The sequence below is a fragment of the Paralichthys olivaceus genome, chromosome 2, assembly GCF_024713975.1.
Source record: "Paralichthys olivaceus isolate ysfri-2021 chromosome 2, ASM2471397v2, whole genome shotgun sequence".
NCBI lineage: Eukaryota > Metazoa > Chordata > Actinopteri > Pleuronectiformes > Paralichthyidae > Paralichthys > Paralichthys olivaceus.
In genome coordinates this window covers 12,675,303-12,694,907 of record NC_091094.1, presented here as the reverse complement: position 1 = coordinate 12,694,907, position 19,605 = coordinate 12,675,303, and the positions used below count along the sequence as shown (strand labels likewise).

The window sequence follows — 19,605 nt, the reverse complement described above, 5'->3', positions numbered from 1 at the left end:
CTGATAGTGTGTGGTTTCACAGTGCTGCTCTCTGTGTTCCTGTAGGAGATTCTTCCAGACAGCTCACTTCTATGTGGAGGAGAGCAGCTCGCCACGAGTGGTGGCCAATGAAAGTATCCCAGTCATCCCTATACCAGGTGAGCCATGTTTAAATCGTTATATTAGAAAATTCATACATGTTGCATGTACATATCTATACTATTGTATCTGAAGTAAAAAGTTAAATTCACTGTGTGTGTGTGTGTGTGTGCGCGTGCTCACAGTAAATACAGCAGTATACGTAAAAACTGTAATATCACTGTAATCAGATGAAAGTGAGTAATTTATGGTGAAATACCTGAAAGTAATGAATAAATTCTGGTCCTCCTCTCACAGTACTGTGGCAAAAATCTACAAGAACCACTGCTTTTATTAAATCTGAGATTAAAATTCATTTATCCTCATAAAGTGTGTCTTTAGGACTGAAACTGAGAAAAATGGGAAACAAAGGAATCGACATAGAAAGTGATTTATGATACAGCACACACCCATAAGTCACCACTAACTCAGATGGTTTTCTCTGTCATGAGCTTGATGTCTACATTTGCACAGTTTCAGTTCATTAACATAAGGAACGACTGTGGGAGCAGCTCTGAGAGAGTTGTGTGACTGGCTTTTCTCAGGCTCCAATGTTCTCGGCTGTCGTTGATATCTGACTTTCCTTTCACAGTTGCTTAAAGCTCAGGGACATTTATATCCTGTGATATAATAGGTGATAAACAGCTGATGCCAGTATTAACTCTGCAGTTATTCTGCCAGTATTGCTTGCTTTTCTCTGTTTATTTATTCTGTGCCTTCTCTTTGTCCTAAATTTGACAAAGAGAAGGCACTTTTCTCAGCACACACACTATAATCTGAATGACTGACCATGTTATTAATTTGGATTGAAATGTGCAATAAATTCAATTATAGAGCTGTGACTTTAAGGACTTGTCTTCAATGATATTGTCACCATTTGCTTTTTAAATGGAAATGGAGAAAACAATAACGCTATTAAATGAATTGAAATTACATTTAGTGCTGTGGGGCATTTAGTCCACCTCATGTGTGAACACACATACCTGCAGTTTTATTTCCTGCCAAGACACAAATGTGCCTAATCAGCCTCAGTTCATTTCAAACTCTCGCACCTAAAGGCACATTCCACCCAGAAGACTTCTGAGGTGATTAGACTGATACGTCTCTGGACTCAAACGCAGCGGAGGAGAGAAATGTAGATAAATGAGTAGATTAACAAACCACAATTCACCTTTAATGCTGTAACTGCTGAGGCAAGTAAGTGAGCTGAAGGCCCCAGCTGCAGCTCTGTATCGGTTAAAGCAGTGGCCGGCGTCATCACTGATGACAGCTGGGTCCCCTGCTCTATTGTCCCTGTGTGATGGTGACCAGTCTCATCACACATCCCCCGTGTGTGATTTGAGGCTGATTTGGCTCAGATGAGACAGATGCTCCCTCCTGTAAATGTTCAAAATACAAACGTTTGAGGATTGTGTGCAATATGAAGCTTTTTCTGTCTTTTCTTTTCTCCTCTCCTCTATTTGTACTTTGTTGTCACTACCAAAGAGACTCTCGGTAACTCACACATGTCCCTGGTGTAATCAAAATTATTAAAATGAATTTGTATAAATGACATTGCTTTTCTTGTGTGTATTGCCAACCTACTCTGTGCATATGCACAGTGCAGTATAAGCTCACAAACACACACATTCTATGCAGTATCTAAAAACTGATAATGCAGGATTTCACCTCCACACATGTAACCAGGACTTCTCTCACTGTTCTGTGCAGATGACATGGATGCCATCCCTGTGAAGCACTTTGTGAAACACATCATGGAGCTCTATAAAAACAACCTGCAAGGTTTCGCTGAGGAGTTTGAGGTATGATTCAAACACCACTTCAGGGGTGATCAGCTCTGGAGCATTTTCAACCTTTGCTACAATATTAAACAGCAAAACAAATAAAAACATGTGTCTTCTTTAGTCGTGACGTTTGTGGTGTTTAGTCGAATGTTTGAAGACACTGCTGTAAAATGTGGTTCACACTCACATCTGCCTGAGGATGAATTGTAATAACTCCTGACTTTTCAGGACAAATTTAACTTTAACTAACTGCTGACGTTCCTATCAGCCTCAGCACTCTAACACTCCACACTAAGATGGTGAACATGATAAACGTTTTATCTGCATAGCATCCGTATGTTAACATGGTATTTTAAGCACAGCTCTGACTAAATTCTGCCTCACAGAGCTGCTGGCATGACAGTTTCTTTTCTAAATGTTAGTTAGTTATGACAGACCTCCCTGCACATTTCATGTCCTTCTCTAGTTTAAATGTTGTTTGCATCTGAACATTGGGTAGAGATTATTTTCTGCATGTGTTTGTGTGCAGGGTGAGTGATTTTGAACAGATGGTTGAGAGAATGATGGAGGTAGACGGTGGTAATTAGAGATGGTCTTTCTGCTGGTTGACTGGCTGGGAACACACACTCTCCGTGTAGCCAGGTTAAGGAACGACGCAAAAGCTTCCACCCTGAGAGGATTTCTTTTAATTGGGGTCATCTGATGTGATGCTTGTGTGCATCATTCTCAAAAGCACTACGGTGAAAATGTGTTAGAAAAGATTGTTTTACTTTAGGAGTGGCTGGGTGCACTGTGGTGTGGTGAATGAGAAGAGAAGGCAGCCATCCTCCTGGAGGCTTGAGTTAAAACCCCAGTGGCAGTAAGCATCTGCTCTGCTGATGTGCCCTTGACCGAGGCTCTGAACCCCTGCCAGAGGTGCAACTTTAGAGTTCATCCTGAGCACTGAGCTCCTTATGCAGGGGACCAGTCCTTGAATTAAAAGGAAAATTCTTTAAACTTCCTTTAAAGACCATATGTATCACAAAACAACTGAAAGAGCAGCACATACCTCCTCCAAGGCCCAACAGTTAACTAAATTTACCACATCCAGATTATTATTTGGATCTACACCAAACTGCACACGCTCATAAATATCATTTTTTAAATCAAGAACCATGAATAATTCTCAAATCAACAGAAATGTTGAAAAGCCCTATTTGCAATGTTAAAGAAAGTGAAAGAAAATTCCTGGATCTTCCCTCTGATCCAGCACCAAAATCTGATGGGTTCTTCTCTGATGCACAACCTCAACAAGTTTCATGGTAATTTGTAATTTTTGCGTAATCCTGCAAACCAACAAACAAACATGGACGAAAACATAACCTCCTAGGTGGCAGTAATGTAATGAGCACTTCAAAATGTGTTAACAACATAGTGAAAATAACTTTACAGATGTTAACTCAAGTAAATCTCCTGCTCTCATGGAATAAAATCTCTCTTTTTCTTTCTGCAGGAGGTTCAACGCTCGACGGCGGACCTGAAAATCACATCAGAACATTCCAATCATCCTGACAACAAGCACAAAAACAGATACATCAACATCGTGGCCTGTGAGTCAGCTGTAAAATCTGATTATGATGTTGACTGCTGCGCAATCCAATAATGTTTTAACAACATGTTTTCATCCTTTTAATAATTCACACAAATGTGGTAATGCTCTTCCCAGATGACCACAGCAGGGTGAAATTACGAGCTCTGGCAGGGAAAGATGCCAAACATTCAGATTACATCAACGCCAACTATGTGGATGTGAGTTTTGTTTGAACACAGTTTTTATTTCTATATATTTATCTTATCCCGTTTTATTTCTTTTTTTAGTGGGAAATGGTTTGTGTAAGAATAACTCATGGGGCTAAATGTTGTGCTGACTGCTTTATTTTGAATATGAATCGACATTTCAAAATCCTTAAAAATAACAATGTGCAATCAAATGTTGATTCCTCTTTAAAAAAATATTGATTAATGTATAAATGTTAACAATTTTGCCAGATGAAGAAGTGGATTTCATGCCCTGCTAATGTCTTGTATGAGTAAACCAGTCATGTCAGCTCTATCGGGTTGTGGGTAAATGATACAAACATTGATTGCATATTATTGATTACAACACTCCACGATTCTCCTGTCCAGGGCTACAACCGTCCCAGAGCTTATATAGCTGCTCAGGGTCCTCTCAAGTCTACGTTTGAGGACTTCTGGAGGATGGTGTGGGAGCAGAACACTGGAATCATTGTCATGATCACAAACCTGGTCGAGAAAGGAAGAGTAAGTTCACTTCCATTGCTCACAGACTGCAAATTGAAAACACACGTGACTCTATGACTGAGTTTCAATGTGTTAAAATGTGTGCGCTGTCATTTCAGAGGAAATGTGACCAGTACTGGCCGACAGAGAACAGCGAGCAGTATGGGAACATTGTGGTGACGCTGAAATGCACCAAAGTGCACGCCTGCTACACACTGAGGCGTTTCCACATAAGGAACACGAAAGTTAAAAAGGTAAATAAAAGGCAGAAAAAACCTCAAAGCTTTTCTTTGAATGAGATTTTGATCGATCTGGTGGCACCAGCTCTTAATTCAAACGTAAACTCTTTCTGTAGTGCAAAGTATTCACTAGCTACTTTCAGACTGTTTCAGATGAGTGATTTACTCAATCTTTTTTCACCAGTAAAACTCAAAGGATGACTTCACCGATATAAATAGCAAAGCTTTACTAATGTATATGTGAAAAAAAAATTGTTTGACATATTTTGTGATTCCAGAAGTAGTTGCCATAGTGTGAAGTCTATTAAGGTGATTTCACTTGAGTCAGTGCAGGTTGAGTCTCAAAGTTTGACATGAAAAACATCTAGGCTGTGCAGATTTAAGGCTACATTAGCTGCTACAAGCTCACCACACCCAACTCTCCCACTAAGCTATGTTGCATTGTGGGTAATGTCAGTGCTAGGATTTGGCAAGTAAGAAGAATGAGTGGAATAAAAAAGAAGAAGTCTCTGCTCAGACTAACTTTGTAAAAGTTTGTCTTTTTTTAAACTTGAGGTATATTTGATAATACTGTATATTTAGTTTTCTCTTAGACTCTTGAACTTAATGTGATATATTGACATGTCTGACACTTACTGCTGGCAGCTGAAAAACTCATCTCTACACACACTAAAAAAGAAAACGAAATACTTTGAAATTAAAGCTGTCAACTGTGTTAATAGAACTTGTTGATTGTAAGATGATCAATCTTAATTTTTTTGTGTGTTAGCAATTCAACTAATCATTTTCAGTTTCTCCAGCCATTTTCTTTTTTCAGTGTAAGAACTGTTTCGTTCTGATCAGTGTCATGTCTCTGATGTTATTCTCACCAGAGCCTCGTCTTCTCTTATGTTTCAGAGTCAGAAGGGGAATCCGAAAGGGAAGCTGAATGAACGCATCGTGGTCCAGTATCACTACACTCAGTGGCCTGACATGGGTGTACCAGAGTACACCCTCCCTGTGCTCACATTCATCAACCGCTCATCAGCGGCTCACTCTGCAGACATGGGCCCAGTCCTGGTGCACTGCAGGTATGTTTCATTATTCCTGAGCTGCTAAATAAGTGTTACTTCTGAGTGACTCACATATTTGCGTACTTGGTTAACAGCTCCATCTATGGGCCCACTCTTACGCTCGTGCTGCTTTTTGTTCTGTGCTTTTTTAGTGCAGGGGTTGGTCGCACAGGAACATACATTGTCATTGACAGCATGCTGCAACAGATCAAGGACAAAAGCACAGTCAGTGTCCTGGATTTTCTCAAACACATCCGCACACAACGCAACTACCTAGTGCAGACGGAGGTAAGAAACCCTAAATCATCACTTGTGCTGGGAAACGGGAAAACTTCCCCCACATTAAGAAAGGTCAGGATTAAAGATGAATAGGGAGTCATAGAGGCTGTTCAGTTCGATACTCTTGGCTCGAGTAAAGGTCAACGCTTATACAAATTTACTGCAGCACAGTACAAACTGTTACATACTCACCACAATATAGATGAATGTATATCACCCACAGTAGTGATATGTGTATATCTAGATAAATATCTTCGACTCTCACTATCAGGTTTGTCCTCAGTCTATGTTCATATATGAACAGTAAAAGTATAAAATAGTATTTCACTTTCTACTTTCACTTTCCCACTATATTTTGGAAGCAAATATTGTACATTTGACTTCACTGCATTTATCTTAAAGTTTTCATTTCTCGTCACATCCCAGATTTAAATTAGTCATGCAAAATTTAATGAATAATAAATTATAATAAATTATAGATCACACTAAAGTATGTGAAATAGTTACATAGAGCCCCGTCCTTACCAGTCACAACAACAGGGTGAAGCGTTAACTATACAGGGAAAGATTTAAGTTATGTTTACATGTGTAAACGTATCATTGAGTGCAGTATTAACCTTGTTCCTCACAGTAAATATTGATATATGTGATGAATTTAAACCAGCTCTACTTATGATGTTTAAATTCTGACACTCTGGGTCTTTAAACCCTTTTTCTTTCAACAGGAGCAGTATGTTTTCATCCACGATGCTCTGATGGAGGGCATCCTGTGCAAAGAGACTGAGGTGCCTGCCTGGCAGCTCCACGGTTATGTCAACAGCATCCTCACACCCAACTCAACAGGCCATACACGGCTGGAGAAGCAGTTCAGGGTGAGTCATAAAAAAAAAAAAACCCTCTAAGGCTCTGACGTGTCTGGTTAGACGAGCTGTCACCATCTGCATTGACAGCGTCGGCTGAAGGTGAATGTTGGATCTGTAGCCTGTTAACAGCAAACGCTGTGGTTTCCCTCTTCCGGACAGGAACAGGGACTGAGAGCTACTGTGATGTTGCCCATAATTAAGTCGTGTCTGTCAGAGCCGCAGCCTCGTGCCGCAGCTTGATGAGCGTCTCATCAAGCTCCTGCTCTTTCAACACCAGGAGAGACAAACTAATTTGTTCCACATAATGTCATTTCCTCCCGAGCTTCACTTGCTCTTTATTAACAGTGGAAGACTTACTATCATTCTCTGCTGCTAAACAATATTATATCTGGATCTTCATGTGGGATTTTAATTCCCAGACGACCCTCAGACACAAAACCAGACTTTCTGATCTTCTGCCATTTGCCTTCTCTCTCACCAGCTGCTAACTCAGTGCAACACACGCTTTGTGGAGTGCTTCAGTGCCCACAAAGACTGCAACAAGGAGAAGAACCGCAATTCCTCAGTGGTTCCCTGTGAGTATCTTATCTGTTTCAACACAGCGTGCTCGTAACTGAGCTGTGGTTTTGGAGATGCAAGGTCATGCTGAACATGTAAAGCTGCCATTTACACAGCAAGATTTTTTTAAATTTCAAAAGAACTCCCTCAAAAGCATTTCTAACAAATAAAATCTTTCCTGTGTCGATTATTTTTCCCTATTTTTAAATTCAATTCAATCTGAATTAGAAACAGGACATTTAAAATGTAGTTTTCTGCGTGTCCCTATTTTTCAGTCAGTAAATTATTAACGACAGTTCGTATTCTAAAATTAGAATCTATTTCCATAATCCTATAAGTTAATCTTTCTATGCCTTCCTAGCTCCCTGACAGAGGAAACAGAGGTGCTTGTTGCTATAGCAACAGTGAGCACTGGTGATGAATGTGTGCATTATCAGCCAGTGCCATATTATAGAGCCCCGGTTTGTGATTTAAAGTGTGTTTTTTTCCATCTCTCTGCCTCTTTACAGCGGAGCGAGCAAGGGTCGGACTCACCACTCTGCCTGGAATGAAAGGAACAGATTACATTAATGCGTCCTACATAATGGTACAGTCTCGTTGTTTGAGGCTTTATCCTTCCTCACTTCTTTTTTCTGACAGTTCTCTATGATCATTTTTTTTGAGAGAACTAAAAATGTAAGCTTCACAAAGACTTACAGCTCACCTCTGTCACCTCAGGGTTACTACAGGAGTAATGAGTTCATCGTTACCCAGCATCCTTTGCCCCACACCACCACAGACTTCTGGAGGATGATTTGGGACCATAATGCTCAAATTATTGTCATGTTGCCTGACAACCAAGGCCTGGTATGTAACGAAGAAACATAATAATCTATTCTTTGAGTTGTTTTATTTCTAATGTGGTTCTGCAGTGCCTGACAACCATCACGTGGAAACAATGAACATTGACATTAGTGAAACAGTTTGATAAATGAGGTTCCCCTGTTTCTCTACAGGCTGAGGATGAATTTGTTTACTGGCCAAGTCGGGAAGAGGCAATGAACTGCATCGCCTTCACTGTCACACTCATCAGTAAGGACAGACTGTGCCTCTCCAACGAGGAGCAGATCATCATTCACGACTTCATCTTAGAGGCCACACAGGTAACCTGCTCCTCTGCCTCGTCACATGCTCCATACGTAGCGTTTGATCACTGTAGTGTGGTCAGCCATTACATTACGTATGACGTGTGTATGCTCCTCTGCTCTGTGTGACAGGACGACTACGTTCTAGAAGTGAGACATTTCCAGTGCCCTAAATGGCCGAACCCTGATGCCCCTCTCAGCAGCACCTTCGAGCTGATCGGTGTCATCAAGGAAGAGGCCATGACTCGAGACGGTCCCACCATCGTGCACGATGAGTATGTTTGGGTTTTAGATTAGCCTTTGTGTAATTGTCTATTTGTTTGTATTGTGTATTTCTTATTTGTATGAATGTATATGCTTATTTTACCCTGTAGCACTGTGTGACGTCTCTGCTCTCGAAAGGTGCTATATAAATAAAAGTACTTACTTACTTTTACTCCATGTTGCTCTCACACAGCCAATATACACATTCACAAAAGTCAACTTGTAAGGCCAAACTCAAACCAATGAAAAACATCATTGAGAACTTATCTAGTCCAGGTCACACAGTGCTGCTATCTTTTCATCTGTATTTGTTAGTTAGCAGGATTGTGCAAAAACTACTGAATCAATTAGTATGAAGTCTTGTGGAGTGGTGGAGAATGACCCAAGGAAGAACCCATTCAATTCTGGAGCTGATAAATGGACAAATCCAGGATAGTTTTTTTCACTTTCTTTCATATGGTGATAATAGAGCTTTAGCTGGCAGAGGTCTGCACTCTCTGAGAAAACTTCTCTTTGTGTTATGTGCTGCTCAAAGTCCAAGTGCTCCTCCAGGATCTGGATGTTAAGGGTTCAGACATGGTGAAAGAGTCACATTGTTTTATTATAATTAATTTGTCCCATTTGAAGGATGTAGGATGTTAAATAAGCAACTAAAGGCTGAGAGTGCTCCATGCCAGTTCTTAGAACCTGCAGACAAGCTACCAGGATAAACAAAGCCACCACGTTAAAGTCTCAGTAACCAGGCAACCATAACAACGTTCCCAGCTGACGTCTCTCCCTCAGACCTCAGCTGCTCTTAGTGAAAACATCACTGAGTTGAATACTGACTTCACTGAAGGTCCCAACATTTGAACGTACTTCTCTCTCAGACTGTAAGGACTCCATATAAAGTTGTAACAGAATAGCTAACAGGCGTCTGGTGTCTCCTCACCAGTTTACACCAGATGCTAACATCACATCACACGTTTTATCTTTTCATTTATTGCAGTGTATTTTATTTTACTTGCTGGTAAAAGACTGTGTATGTGTTAATATCTTCAGTCTGTATTTAGTTTAGGTGATGATGGAAACTGCACACATGGAAATAGCTCTACTTATCTGAAGTGATGGCGTTAAACTCAGGATTTAGGAGGTGTTATACACATTAACAGGAACACACTTTACAACATATTCATCCTCAAGAACTTATTTTAAGAATATTTCCGTTCAGGTGTGGAGCAGTGTCGGCAGGGATGCTCTGCGCCCTCACCACGCTGTCCCAGCAGCTGGAGAACGAGGGCGTGGTCGATATCTATCAGGTGGCGAAGATGATCAATCTCATGAGGCCGGGAGTCTTCACTGATATAGTAAGTCTGAGTTTAGGGAAAACACAAACATTGAATACTGTTAAAGGTGTTGCTCGCAGATAATAAAGAATCTACAGTTCCACTCTAATCTGTGTGTTTACCATGTTTGAAGCTTGTTCTGCTGCCCCCAGTGGCCAAAAAATGAATTCAATCTGAAAAGAAATACAGTGGCATTACTGAACTATTAGCCACTAGAAAGCAGCTCTAATGAAAACAAGCTAACATGAACAATTTTAGTGATTTAAATAAACAGCATTCACTTAATGTTCTAGTTATATAATTGTGTGTGTCACCAAAAGACCAATACAACAAGCAAAAGCTTGTTTTTTCCACTTTTGGGTTTTGTATCACAAATGTCTCTTTATACATCAGATTCAGTGATTTTAAAAAACATTGATTAATGCAGGAATGGACAGTTTCCCAGTTTGACACTGGAGGTGATGTGTTGATGTCTGTTGTGTGTTTGTGTGCACAGGAGCAGTACCAGTACCTTTACAAAGCCATGCTCAGCCTGATAGGGAACAGAGAGTGTGACCTGAGCCCCCTGCACATGGACACTAATGGATTGGTGGTGATTGCGGACGAGTCGGACCCCGCGGAGAGCATGGAGTCGCTCGTCTGAGGACTTTCTCATGGGCACTTAATTTGTAAAAATCTGCGAACTTTTCTGAGGCCTTTTTTGCCAGACTATTGATTAAATGAATAACCTTATTACTTTTTATACTGATAAAGGTTTTTTGATATTTATGTTTTTGTCCTTTATTTCTTGTCTTTAAATGTTATCCTGCTGAGCGTTTGCACCTGTTTTAAGTTGACGTGAGGAATAAGCAGCTCTGTCCGGTTTGCACTAAACTATCAGTGTTACTGCCTAAATCCAGCGACTTCAATTCTGGCTACACGACTAAACTGGGATCTTCGGACCGCCACAGACGAACCTGAAGCGTAGAGACCGGGATGAGTTAAAGGCGATCCACTTCCGATAATGTCTCAAAACGAAACATGGCATAACGACGTAGCCCAGAATGCATTGTCACTTTGTCACCTCGATCAAACTGTTTTGAGACTCCACACGCGTGAAGAGACTCTGACCTGCCTAATGTTCACAAATTGTCCAAATATCTCACTGCTGTTTTGTGTAATGTACTATGGCTTATTTTGTTCCAGTGTGTTACAACATGTAATGTGAACATTTATTGCTTTTTAGAGGGATTTATATTGTCATATTGTTTTGTAATATATATACATATATATTATATCCTTAATAGCCAGCCAATGTTTTTCTTTCACTATTTGTCCACTGATCGTTTGTGTAGATTCCTATTTTTTGGAGATTCTGTAGCTGATCATGAACGACCTACACAACTCCACCTATTTTTGATTTTCCAGCATTTTTAAGCTTCTCTAACCTCGACCGTCAAAGCTCAACAGTTATAACACGTGGAATAGTTTTCTGTGTAACACAATGCAACGCCTGTGGAAAGTATACACCCCACACAGTTTTTCATGTTTTGTTTTCTGACATTAAATCATAGTGGATGTGACTGGGACTTTTTTTAACAGCAAAGGAAATGTCACTCAAAGTGAAGACAAAAGTCCACAAATGCATCAAAATGAACTACAAGTGTGAAGTTGAGTGTTCAACCCCTTTGTAGTAATGTGTTCTCCCTGTATCTGTGTGGGTTTTCTCCAGATACTCTGGCGTCCTTCCACTGTCTAAAGACATTAGGTTGGAATTAGATTGAAAATACTAAATTGACCATAGCTGTAAATGTGAGTGTTATGGGTGTTGACCCTGTGATTCGCCGACCTGTCCAGGGTGTACCCCGCTTCTCGGCCAATGTCAGCTGGGGTTGGCTCCTGTGACCCTTAAAGGACAAGGGGTGTAGATGATGGATGGACCTCAGGACGTTAAAACTCTTGTTTTTAAAACACTCCTGTGTAGTTTTTCCAACCTGCTGCTCAGACATTACAGCAGGATTTCTGTTTCACTCTCTACCTTCAGAAACCTTTGGATTTTGAGGATGTCCCACTCTGCACATTTCGAGCTGTGCTACACTCTCTTCGATGGATATAGGGAATGTCTGTGCCTTGGAAATCATTTCAGTTTATTGATGCTCTTTAGTAACTTGTTGTGTTGAATTTTTATTATAGTAATATTTAACACATTGTCATTTTTGCCAGGAAATTGACTGAATGGCTTCTGGGCTTCAAATCTATTTTTTTCTTTTTGATCCCCACCCCCCCCCACCCCAAAAAAAAAACACAAAAAACACCTAATTACATCCACTGTGACTTGCAAATAAAGAAAACATGAAAGAAGTCCAAATGTTCTGGACTTTGCTTTTTTGAGGTAGTGTAGCTTCTGTTTTGGTGGCTTGATGCTTTATTTGTAACCAAAGACGTGGTTCCAGTTTGCAACATGCAAGTGGTTTTGTCCTGAGATTTAATTCATCGGTAGAATTTAAAATCCAGAAGTATCAGCGATGTGAATTTAAACATGTTTCTGTTTGAGCCTCTGGGACTCACTTCTTCAGAGAACACGATGCTTTCCTCACTCCTCACATCAGACTAGAAGATTTAAAATCCAGATTAAAGAATGTGGTTTATTTTGGCCTGATTTTCTGTTTTAAAACTACATTGTGGTTTTTAATTTTAAGCCCTGTTTTAACCCTGATTTACAATTAAAATATTTATTTTTTTCCTGTTTCTTGCTGATAACATACACTTCTCTGTAAAAGGGGAGATTAGTAAGTCCAGGGAAGACTCTCCAACATTTGGAGAAAAGTCCAGATTTCTGATCGCTCAGCTCTGCAACACGACTTCTTTTCAGCAACTTTTTCTTGTACGAACGCCAGCGTCCTTTCTGATATTTTTACACGTTGAAAACACAAGCGCTTTATTGCTTTGAGAGCAAATGACTGACTTATATCTAACTTTTGTGATCATAGACAGACATGTATTTTCATACAAAGATTTGATTTGAGTCGTGGCCCCTGTGACAGATTGTACTTTAACTAAATCTCCATTAGAACAAACCTGCTCCTCTGAGACGTCCATGTTGGTGCTGAGGCCACAGTTTCATGATATTTCCTCAGTGGGTTTCAACCAGGGTGGTGAAGTCTGACTTGTCTTAAATAAATGATCAACTGGTTTTTGTCCTATTATCTTGTTTATATAACAGTATCATGGCCGTATATCCCTATGATACTGTTATATATCATGTTATGGTGTCATAATGTTATTTAATAGCTCAACTGTATTGCTATACATGAAATAAAGTCTGGGTTTGGGTGCACAGCATCCTAATATCACATGTAACCACTGACGGATGGGTTTCTCGAAACAAACGGTTCATGCTGGTCACTCCCTGCTGTCAGTCTGTCACCAAACAAATATTCACCTCCTTCAGTGAAATTAGCAGTATCACATGAAAAAATACTTCAAAGTCCTGTATATAAGTATCGGCAACAAAATGTGTTTCAAGTATGAAAGTACTTTTTTGCTTTTTTATGCAGAATGGCTCATTATTGATATTGATGCATTAACGTGAACGTAACGATTCAAATGTACTGTGTAGCTGTGGGACACAACTTGAGCCTGTATATGTTTATATTTTCAGAAAGCTGACACCATTAAAACCTATGCCGAATTATCTCTTATGCATTCATATTGGCAACGTGTCCATGTATAAAGCGACAAATATCACTGGATCATTTTGGTGCTGGTGCAAACTTAAAAACTTTGTGATTCCCAGGCAAGTCCTGGAGCATTTCACTCTCAGATTTTTAAAGAGGATAATTAGGTGTTTATAAATCCACTGGGTCTAATAGAATCATGTCTGTTTGCAAATTTGACTGAGAGGATCTAGTTGAAGTACAATGCTTAAATAATTGGTGATCTTCTCCCTCTGCCACACAGACTGTATATATCACTTGTATGTAGATTTCAGTGTAAACATGACAGAGGATGCACATGTACAGTAATTTTTATTTCGAGGCCACAGCTCTTGCATATTACAACTGTTGGCTTTCATAAGGCAAAAGCAAGAATGAATCCACCAGCTAATTCACACAGAAAACAGAAAGCGTTTGGGGAGGGTGGGAACCCACAGGCATGCAGCGATGGCTCAGAATGCAATGTACAGCATTTTTATATTTATATATATATTTATATAATATATACAAAACAACATTGAGACCCAAACAAATGCCAGACATCTCATTCTACACAATTACAGAACAAAGACAGACCAACCTTTTTTTTTTTCAATAAAAAAAATTATTTTTGCTCTTTTCTCTGTAAAAGTGCAACTCAATTAAAATAGAACCTGTTTCAAGGCCTTTTAATGTTGAAATAAAAATAGAATCTCCCAAGTTATCAAAATGGAGCTATGAGAATATTGCATCTCTAGAATACCCACTTGTTGAAGTTCAAGATTCCTGTTGAACCGTGTCTAATTGGTTACTGAGATGAGATCACATAGCACTGACACATGGTAAAAACGCAGGTCTCGACTTTCTGCTGATGTTAATAACAGTGAGTAGACGACAGTTCATCTGTTAACAGCCGTAAACAAATACAGAGGTTTATTTTCCATTTGAAGCAGTTGGCATTCACTTAAAAACAGACAAGACAAAGAAAAGGGTCCACACACTCATCATCACGACAATGTACCATTAATGAATGTAGAATACGACAAAGAAGCGCCATATAGGTTTGCATTGGACAGGGACACACCTATTAATCTCACTCAACATTGTTCAAACAAATGGTTCTCCATATTGCTTAGTAACACATAGAAATGAATTTAGAAATGAATGAAACAAAGATAGGTGCTATCTTTATCATGACACAGCTAAACTGCCAATCATGGTTATTTTTTAACATTTTTATTTTGATTTTCCTCAGTATAAGTACTATTTTTATAGTTAATAGTTCCTTCATAGGCATTTCGAGCTGACAAAGAGGTCCTAGAGTGGCTATCTGAGTTGGTACATGCATCGGTAACCAGGCTAAAGTCAAAAGTGTTAAAGGGAGGGGGGGGGGTGTCAGTGCACAGGCTCTAGTCGTCCTCTTCATCCTCCTCGTCGCTGTCCTTCATGGAGATGCCCTGCATGCCTCCTTCCCTCACTGAGGCAGTGGCCTCCTCCAGGGTCAGCCGGTTGCGCACGGTGTCATACATCTTACTGTTCAGGGTGGAGTCGAGGACGCCCTGCAGGCGGAAGTCCCTGTACTTTTTCTACAGTGTGACAGAGAGACAGGTCAGGACAGCGTGGACACAGTGACTTGTGGGTAATTTTTGTCGACCTGCCGGGGGTTCCCTGCGTCACCTTTGTGATCCTGATGAGGATCTTGAGCTGGTAGACGTGGAGCTGCTGATCCATCCGTTCAGTGAGCCAGGTCCCCAGCAGGTTCATGGTGGCAGTGTACCATTGCTGAAACACAAAAGCATACGCTCTCCAGCAAAACACACACTCGCACACATACTCAAGACCTGTTGACATCAAACTACCCTGAAAGACACACACCGAGAACTGAGACTGAACACACACAGGATGTGACAATAATATTTGAGCACCCGTGTGTGTATTCAAACATCACCTCAATAAAAACCTCTGTAAAGGGTTTTACATTCCTTTCACCCATGTGCACAGTCAATGAGGATTAATGTCTCGATCACACTTCATGAGTCACAATCAGCTCCAGGTAAACAGCCTGTAGTGAAGTGAGGATGGAGTCATATTCAAAATAAATCTTATCAGCTACAAAACAATTGTAAGTTGAAGAAAAGTTTGCTTCTATCAAAACATTTTCATCACCTTAATAAACGAAATCATTGTAAATCCCCTGAAAACGTCTTAAACTTTAAAGCAACGCTGTGTAACTTTTACTGAGCAACAGCGCCCCCTGCAGCCTCACCAGATGATTCATTCTGTTCGACTCAGTGAAATGGTTTCACGTGTGTTGTGCTATGACTGTCGTCCCACTCACTGGACTGAAACACAACAGAGGAGCGGATATTACCCATAATCACCGGCTTCTTGAACCAAAAGAGCATACACCAAACTCTGTTGCTGAATGTCGGAGAGAAACGTTGGTTTTAATGACTTTTGTTTTACTGATGTACAGTTGAGCATTACTCTTGAACGTACTGCACCTGATTTAAATGTTCAGGGTGAGGGGTGGGGTTGAAAGAGGAAACATTATCATTAGCTGCTATTTTCAGTGTTGCTTTATAAACTATATGAGATACTAAGTCACATTTACATTTTTTAAAATAAATTGTTTTATTTACTTTTGTGTGTAAAAGTTTATCTTTCGGAAAACTCTCGTCTTCATGGTTAATTAAAGCTTGAGTAAACAGCTGGTTAGCTCAGTCTGGTTCACCTGATGCTGTCTAACTAACTAACTAACTAACTAACTAACTAACTAAATACATTTCTGACTGAGTGACTCGAATCAAGTAGAGAACACGAATAAGAACTTTGATTTAGAATTTTGATGTACTTGTATTTAATTTAATTGTTTGAATGTATTACTTTGTGCTTTTTACCCAACATTATTTCAGACAGAAACTTCTTTCATACATGTGATCATCTTAAAATATATGTTATATAACTATATAACATATATGATGAATGTTTAAACTACCCAGCAGTTGAACATCATTATATGTTCATACAATAACCACACAAATACAGTTATATAAAATAGGCTACACAGGGACCTTTTGAATAATGTATATTATTACTTTTGATCAAGTTGTTTGGCTTATGTACTAATAATCGACTCACTGAGAAGTTTGTGAATTCAACTTCAATTCAATTACATGTAAAATATCTTCTAAATTATAAAATAGGTCATAAATGTTCAATTTGGATCTTGTGGTTTATGCCAGTAACACACACACACACACACACAGATCTCTAAAGAGTTGAGAATTTCACTCGGAGCACCGATGAATGATTAAAATAAATAAAAGCTGTAACGCATTGATCTGTCTTGAACTGTAATCACCCCTTGAATCACTTTAAAAAATGTTTTTAATACTTTGTAAAAGCTGCACAGCCCATCAGTTACTGGAGCCAATTATTTAGCCTTTATTTCTACTTTTTTAGTCGACATTCCGATTTGCATTTGAAAAGAAAAACTACACTGGAGATTAAAAAACTATTATGGAGGCATTGAAATCATAGTTCAGAGACAAGTTCATTGGAAAAAAGAAAAATAGAATGAAAGTGAGTAAATGGTCAGCAGGCGGGGAGCGGAGGTGCTATTATCTTGTACCTTTTCTCTTCTTTGCTTTGGGCGGTTTCAGACTTGGTGAGTTTTAAAGTTACAAGAGAAGAGCACCCAGGTCTGATAGAAAACTGTCGTCATACCTCCAGTACCAAGAGAAGAATTCAACTTTAAACATGTGAGTAGGCAGGAATGCAGGAAGGTTAATGAGGCCCGGATTGGAAGTGTGAGGGTTTCATTAGTTTTGTCATCGTTGTGGTTTGTTTTTTCACTTTATTTGGACCACGACTGATCGGGTGAATGGTTGAGAGGTTTGAACGTGAGGCCTGGATATGCAGATGCCTGTCCACTTCACAGTCGAGTTGAGCGTGCAGTGCATGCAGACCTCGCAGGTGGGTGGGTGGGTGTCAGAGTACGTGCTAGAGGAAGACTGCGCTATGTGCAAATGAGGCAGAGCTCTGAGGAGGAGGGTCATGCTAGAAGATGTACACAGGAAGATTATTTGACTCTCAAATCATGCCAACCAACATAATGTGATAAAACAACGCAACGCAACACTAGAGATAAGTGCCACTTTTTGTTTTGAAGAGAGGAGGCAGCAGGAATGGTGTTAATCAGAAAAGAGGAGATCAAAAAGGATTGAAATCAATTAGTGAAAGAAAGAGAGATAAAGTAGAGCCTGTGCAACATCGAGGAACTTTTCCACATGCGAGCAAATGGCCGGATGGATGGATGAGCATGCAAATGGAAGAGAAAAACATTGACATCGTCGAACTAAAGGATCATTTAAAATGCCAAAACCGAAACATTCACAGCTGCAGGATTTGTTCAATTTAACATTTGCTGAGCAGGGTTTCTGTGAACTTTGGGGCCACACAGAGGACACGGGAGGGGAACAACTCCACACTATAGAAAAAGTGACGACACGGGGGAGCCGGTGTGGACCTCAAAGACAGAAGCAGACCCACTTCACAACAGCATCACTCCTCACTCCCAAACAACAACAACAAAAATCACATTTATCCGGCAGAAGACTCTTCTACAGCGACACGAACAGAAAGAACCAAAGGGAGACGTGTGAGCGTCTCAGACACAAAGAGTTAACGCCACTGTCGCACAGAACCGAGAATCTGTCCAACACACAAAGCCGCAACACACCCGCACAGACACAGGTCCGTACAAATAGTCTCTAAATGACATGAAGCACACACATCACAGCATATGTGTCGTTCAAATCACACATGGAGGACACATCACTGTCAATGTATCCCTGGAGGATTATGTTTTTGTAAGTCAGTGCTCTCTCCGCCCTCCGACACGCTGGTTCCCAACCTTTTTGGTTTCTGACCTTCTGTCGACGTGATCCGTCTACGCAGGTTGTTCATCTGACAACTGTTTTGCACCAGCTATGTTTATGTGCATATGAAGATAAGTATGATCATAGTTATTAGGATTTACATGGTAGTTAAATTACAGTGTTAAGTTGAGATTGCAGTTAAAATGTACATTGGTCGTAGGTACATTTTATCATCGGTATTGTTTGTTACTCTGACTGTTAAAGTTTTATGTTGCTTTCACCTGAGAGGAGGAAAGTTCCACCAATTTCTTTTTGTAAATGTTTACTAGAAAAAAAGTCAAAAACTACGATGTTAGAGGGTTTATTGGTGCAGTGATTATTTAGGGGCATGTTTATGTTAGAGAATAGAAGACACCATAATGACAGTGATGAGCCTATTAGTCCATAATAACTCTAATGAGTAGTTTTTAAGAATAAAAGAAAATAATTGCCAGTCTTTGTCGGCTTTGTCTGATATTAGAGTAAACACAACATCTGTCCCCAAAGGTCCCCCTGGACAACTATTGGTGGAACAAAACATAATGAATTTAGTTTTGCAACGTTAAATAGAACAATGATTAACATTGGAGAATATAACTGTCTTATTAATCAATAATGAAAATAACTGCTGGTGGAAAAACAAGTTGATTAATGACGTATGGACAAAACTGATGCATTGTACGTGAGCTCGTTTACTTTCTTCTCTCTGTCTGTTGTGAACATTTCGCTCTTGTTAAGTTGTCGCGTAAGTTCAGATCTTGCAGCGACACAAAGTTTAAGATGAAACTACAACGTGTTAGATTTAGCTGAACTCAAACTGGCTCAGGAAAGCCTCTCAGATTTATTCCAGTGGGGTCTTGACCTCCAGGTTGGGAACCACAGCTCTAACAGACATGTCAGCCTCTGAGTTTGACATCATGATGTCCCTCCGGTCCATCCAGCAGTGTGTCCTACACCCGCTTTCACTTCACGTAAAAAAAAACTGCATGGGTGCTGTGGACTGGACCAGGAGCGCTGAGTGTCAAGTCTTCAGGAGGCTGACATGCTTCATGTGGAAAGTATCTGACAGCATACAGCACAGTGGTTAGCTACAGATACAAGTCAGTGTGCTGACACGTTATTTC

General features: G+C 39.9%; 2 protein-coding genes across 21 annotated transcripts in view; one reads left to right on the top strand and one right to left on the bottom strand.

Annotated features, from left to right (window-relative positions):
- The window catches only part of ca16b (carbonic anhydrase XVI b), a 93,295-nt gene extending 79,735 nt beyond the window's left edge, over positions 1–13,560 (top strand). For all 3 annotated transcript variants that reach the window (XM_020101611.2, XM_069536550.1, XM_069536549.1), the window contains 16 exons: positions 46–137; positions 1,828–1,919; positions 3,394–3,490; positions 3,607–3,689; positions 4,068–4,202; positions 4,301–4,435; positions 5,318–5,490; positions 5,625–5,760; positions 6,477–6,623; positions 7,096–7,189; positions 7,682–7,758; positions 7,890–8,018; positions 8,168–8,314; positions 8,429–8,571; positions 9,771–9,906; positions 10,382–13,560. In XM_020101611.2, the coding sequence (XP_019957170.2) occupies positions 46–137; positions 1,828–1,919; positions 3,394–3,490; positions 3,607–3,689; positions 4,068–4,202; positions 4,301–4,435; positions 5,318–5,490; positions 5,625–5,760; positions 6,477–6,623; positions 7,096–7,189; positions 7,682–7,758; positions 7,890–8,018; positions 8,168–8,314; positions 8,429–8,571; positions 9,771–9,906; positions 10,382–10,528 (1,963 nt within the window). In that variant the 3' untranslated portion in view covers positions 10,529–13,560. The remainder of the gene's footprint in view (positions 1–45; positions 138–1,827; positions 1,920–3,393; positions 3,491–3,606; positions 3,690–4,067; positions 4,203–4,300; positions 4,436–5,317; positions 5,491–5,624; positions 5,761–6,476; positions 6,624–7,095; positions 7,190–7,681; positions 7,759–7,889; positions 8,019–8,167; positions 8,315–8,428; positions 8,572–9,770; positions 9,907–10,381) is intronic.
- A 315-nt stretch (positions 13,561–13,875) lies between these two features.
- cadpsb (Ca2+-dependent activator protein for secretion b) overlaps positions 13,876–19,605 on the bottom strand; it is a 60,508-nt gene continuing 54,778 nt past the window's right edge. For all 18 annotated transcript variants that reach the window (XM_069536543.1, XM_069536545.1, XM_069536535.1 and 15 more), the window contains 2 exons: positions 15,237–15,341; positions 13,876–15,145 (listed from right to left, as the gene is read on the bottom strand). In XM_069536543.1, coding sequence (XP_069392644.1) covers positions 14,969–15,145; positions 15,237–15,341 — 282 coding nt within the window. In that variant the 3' untranslated portion in view covers positions 13,876–14,968. The remainder of the gene's footprint in view (positions 15,146–15,236; positions 15,342–19,605) is intronic.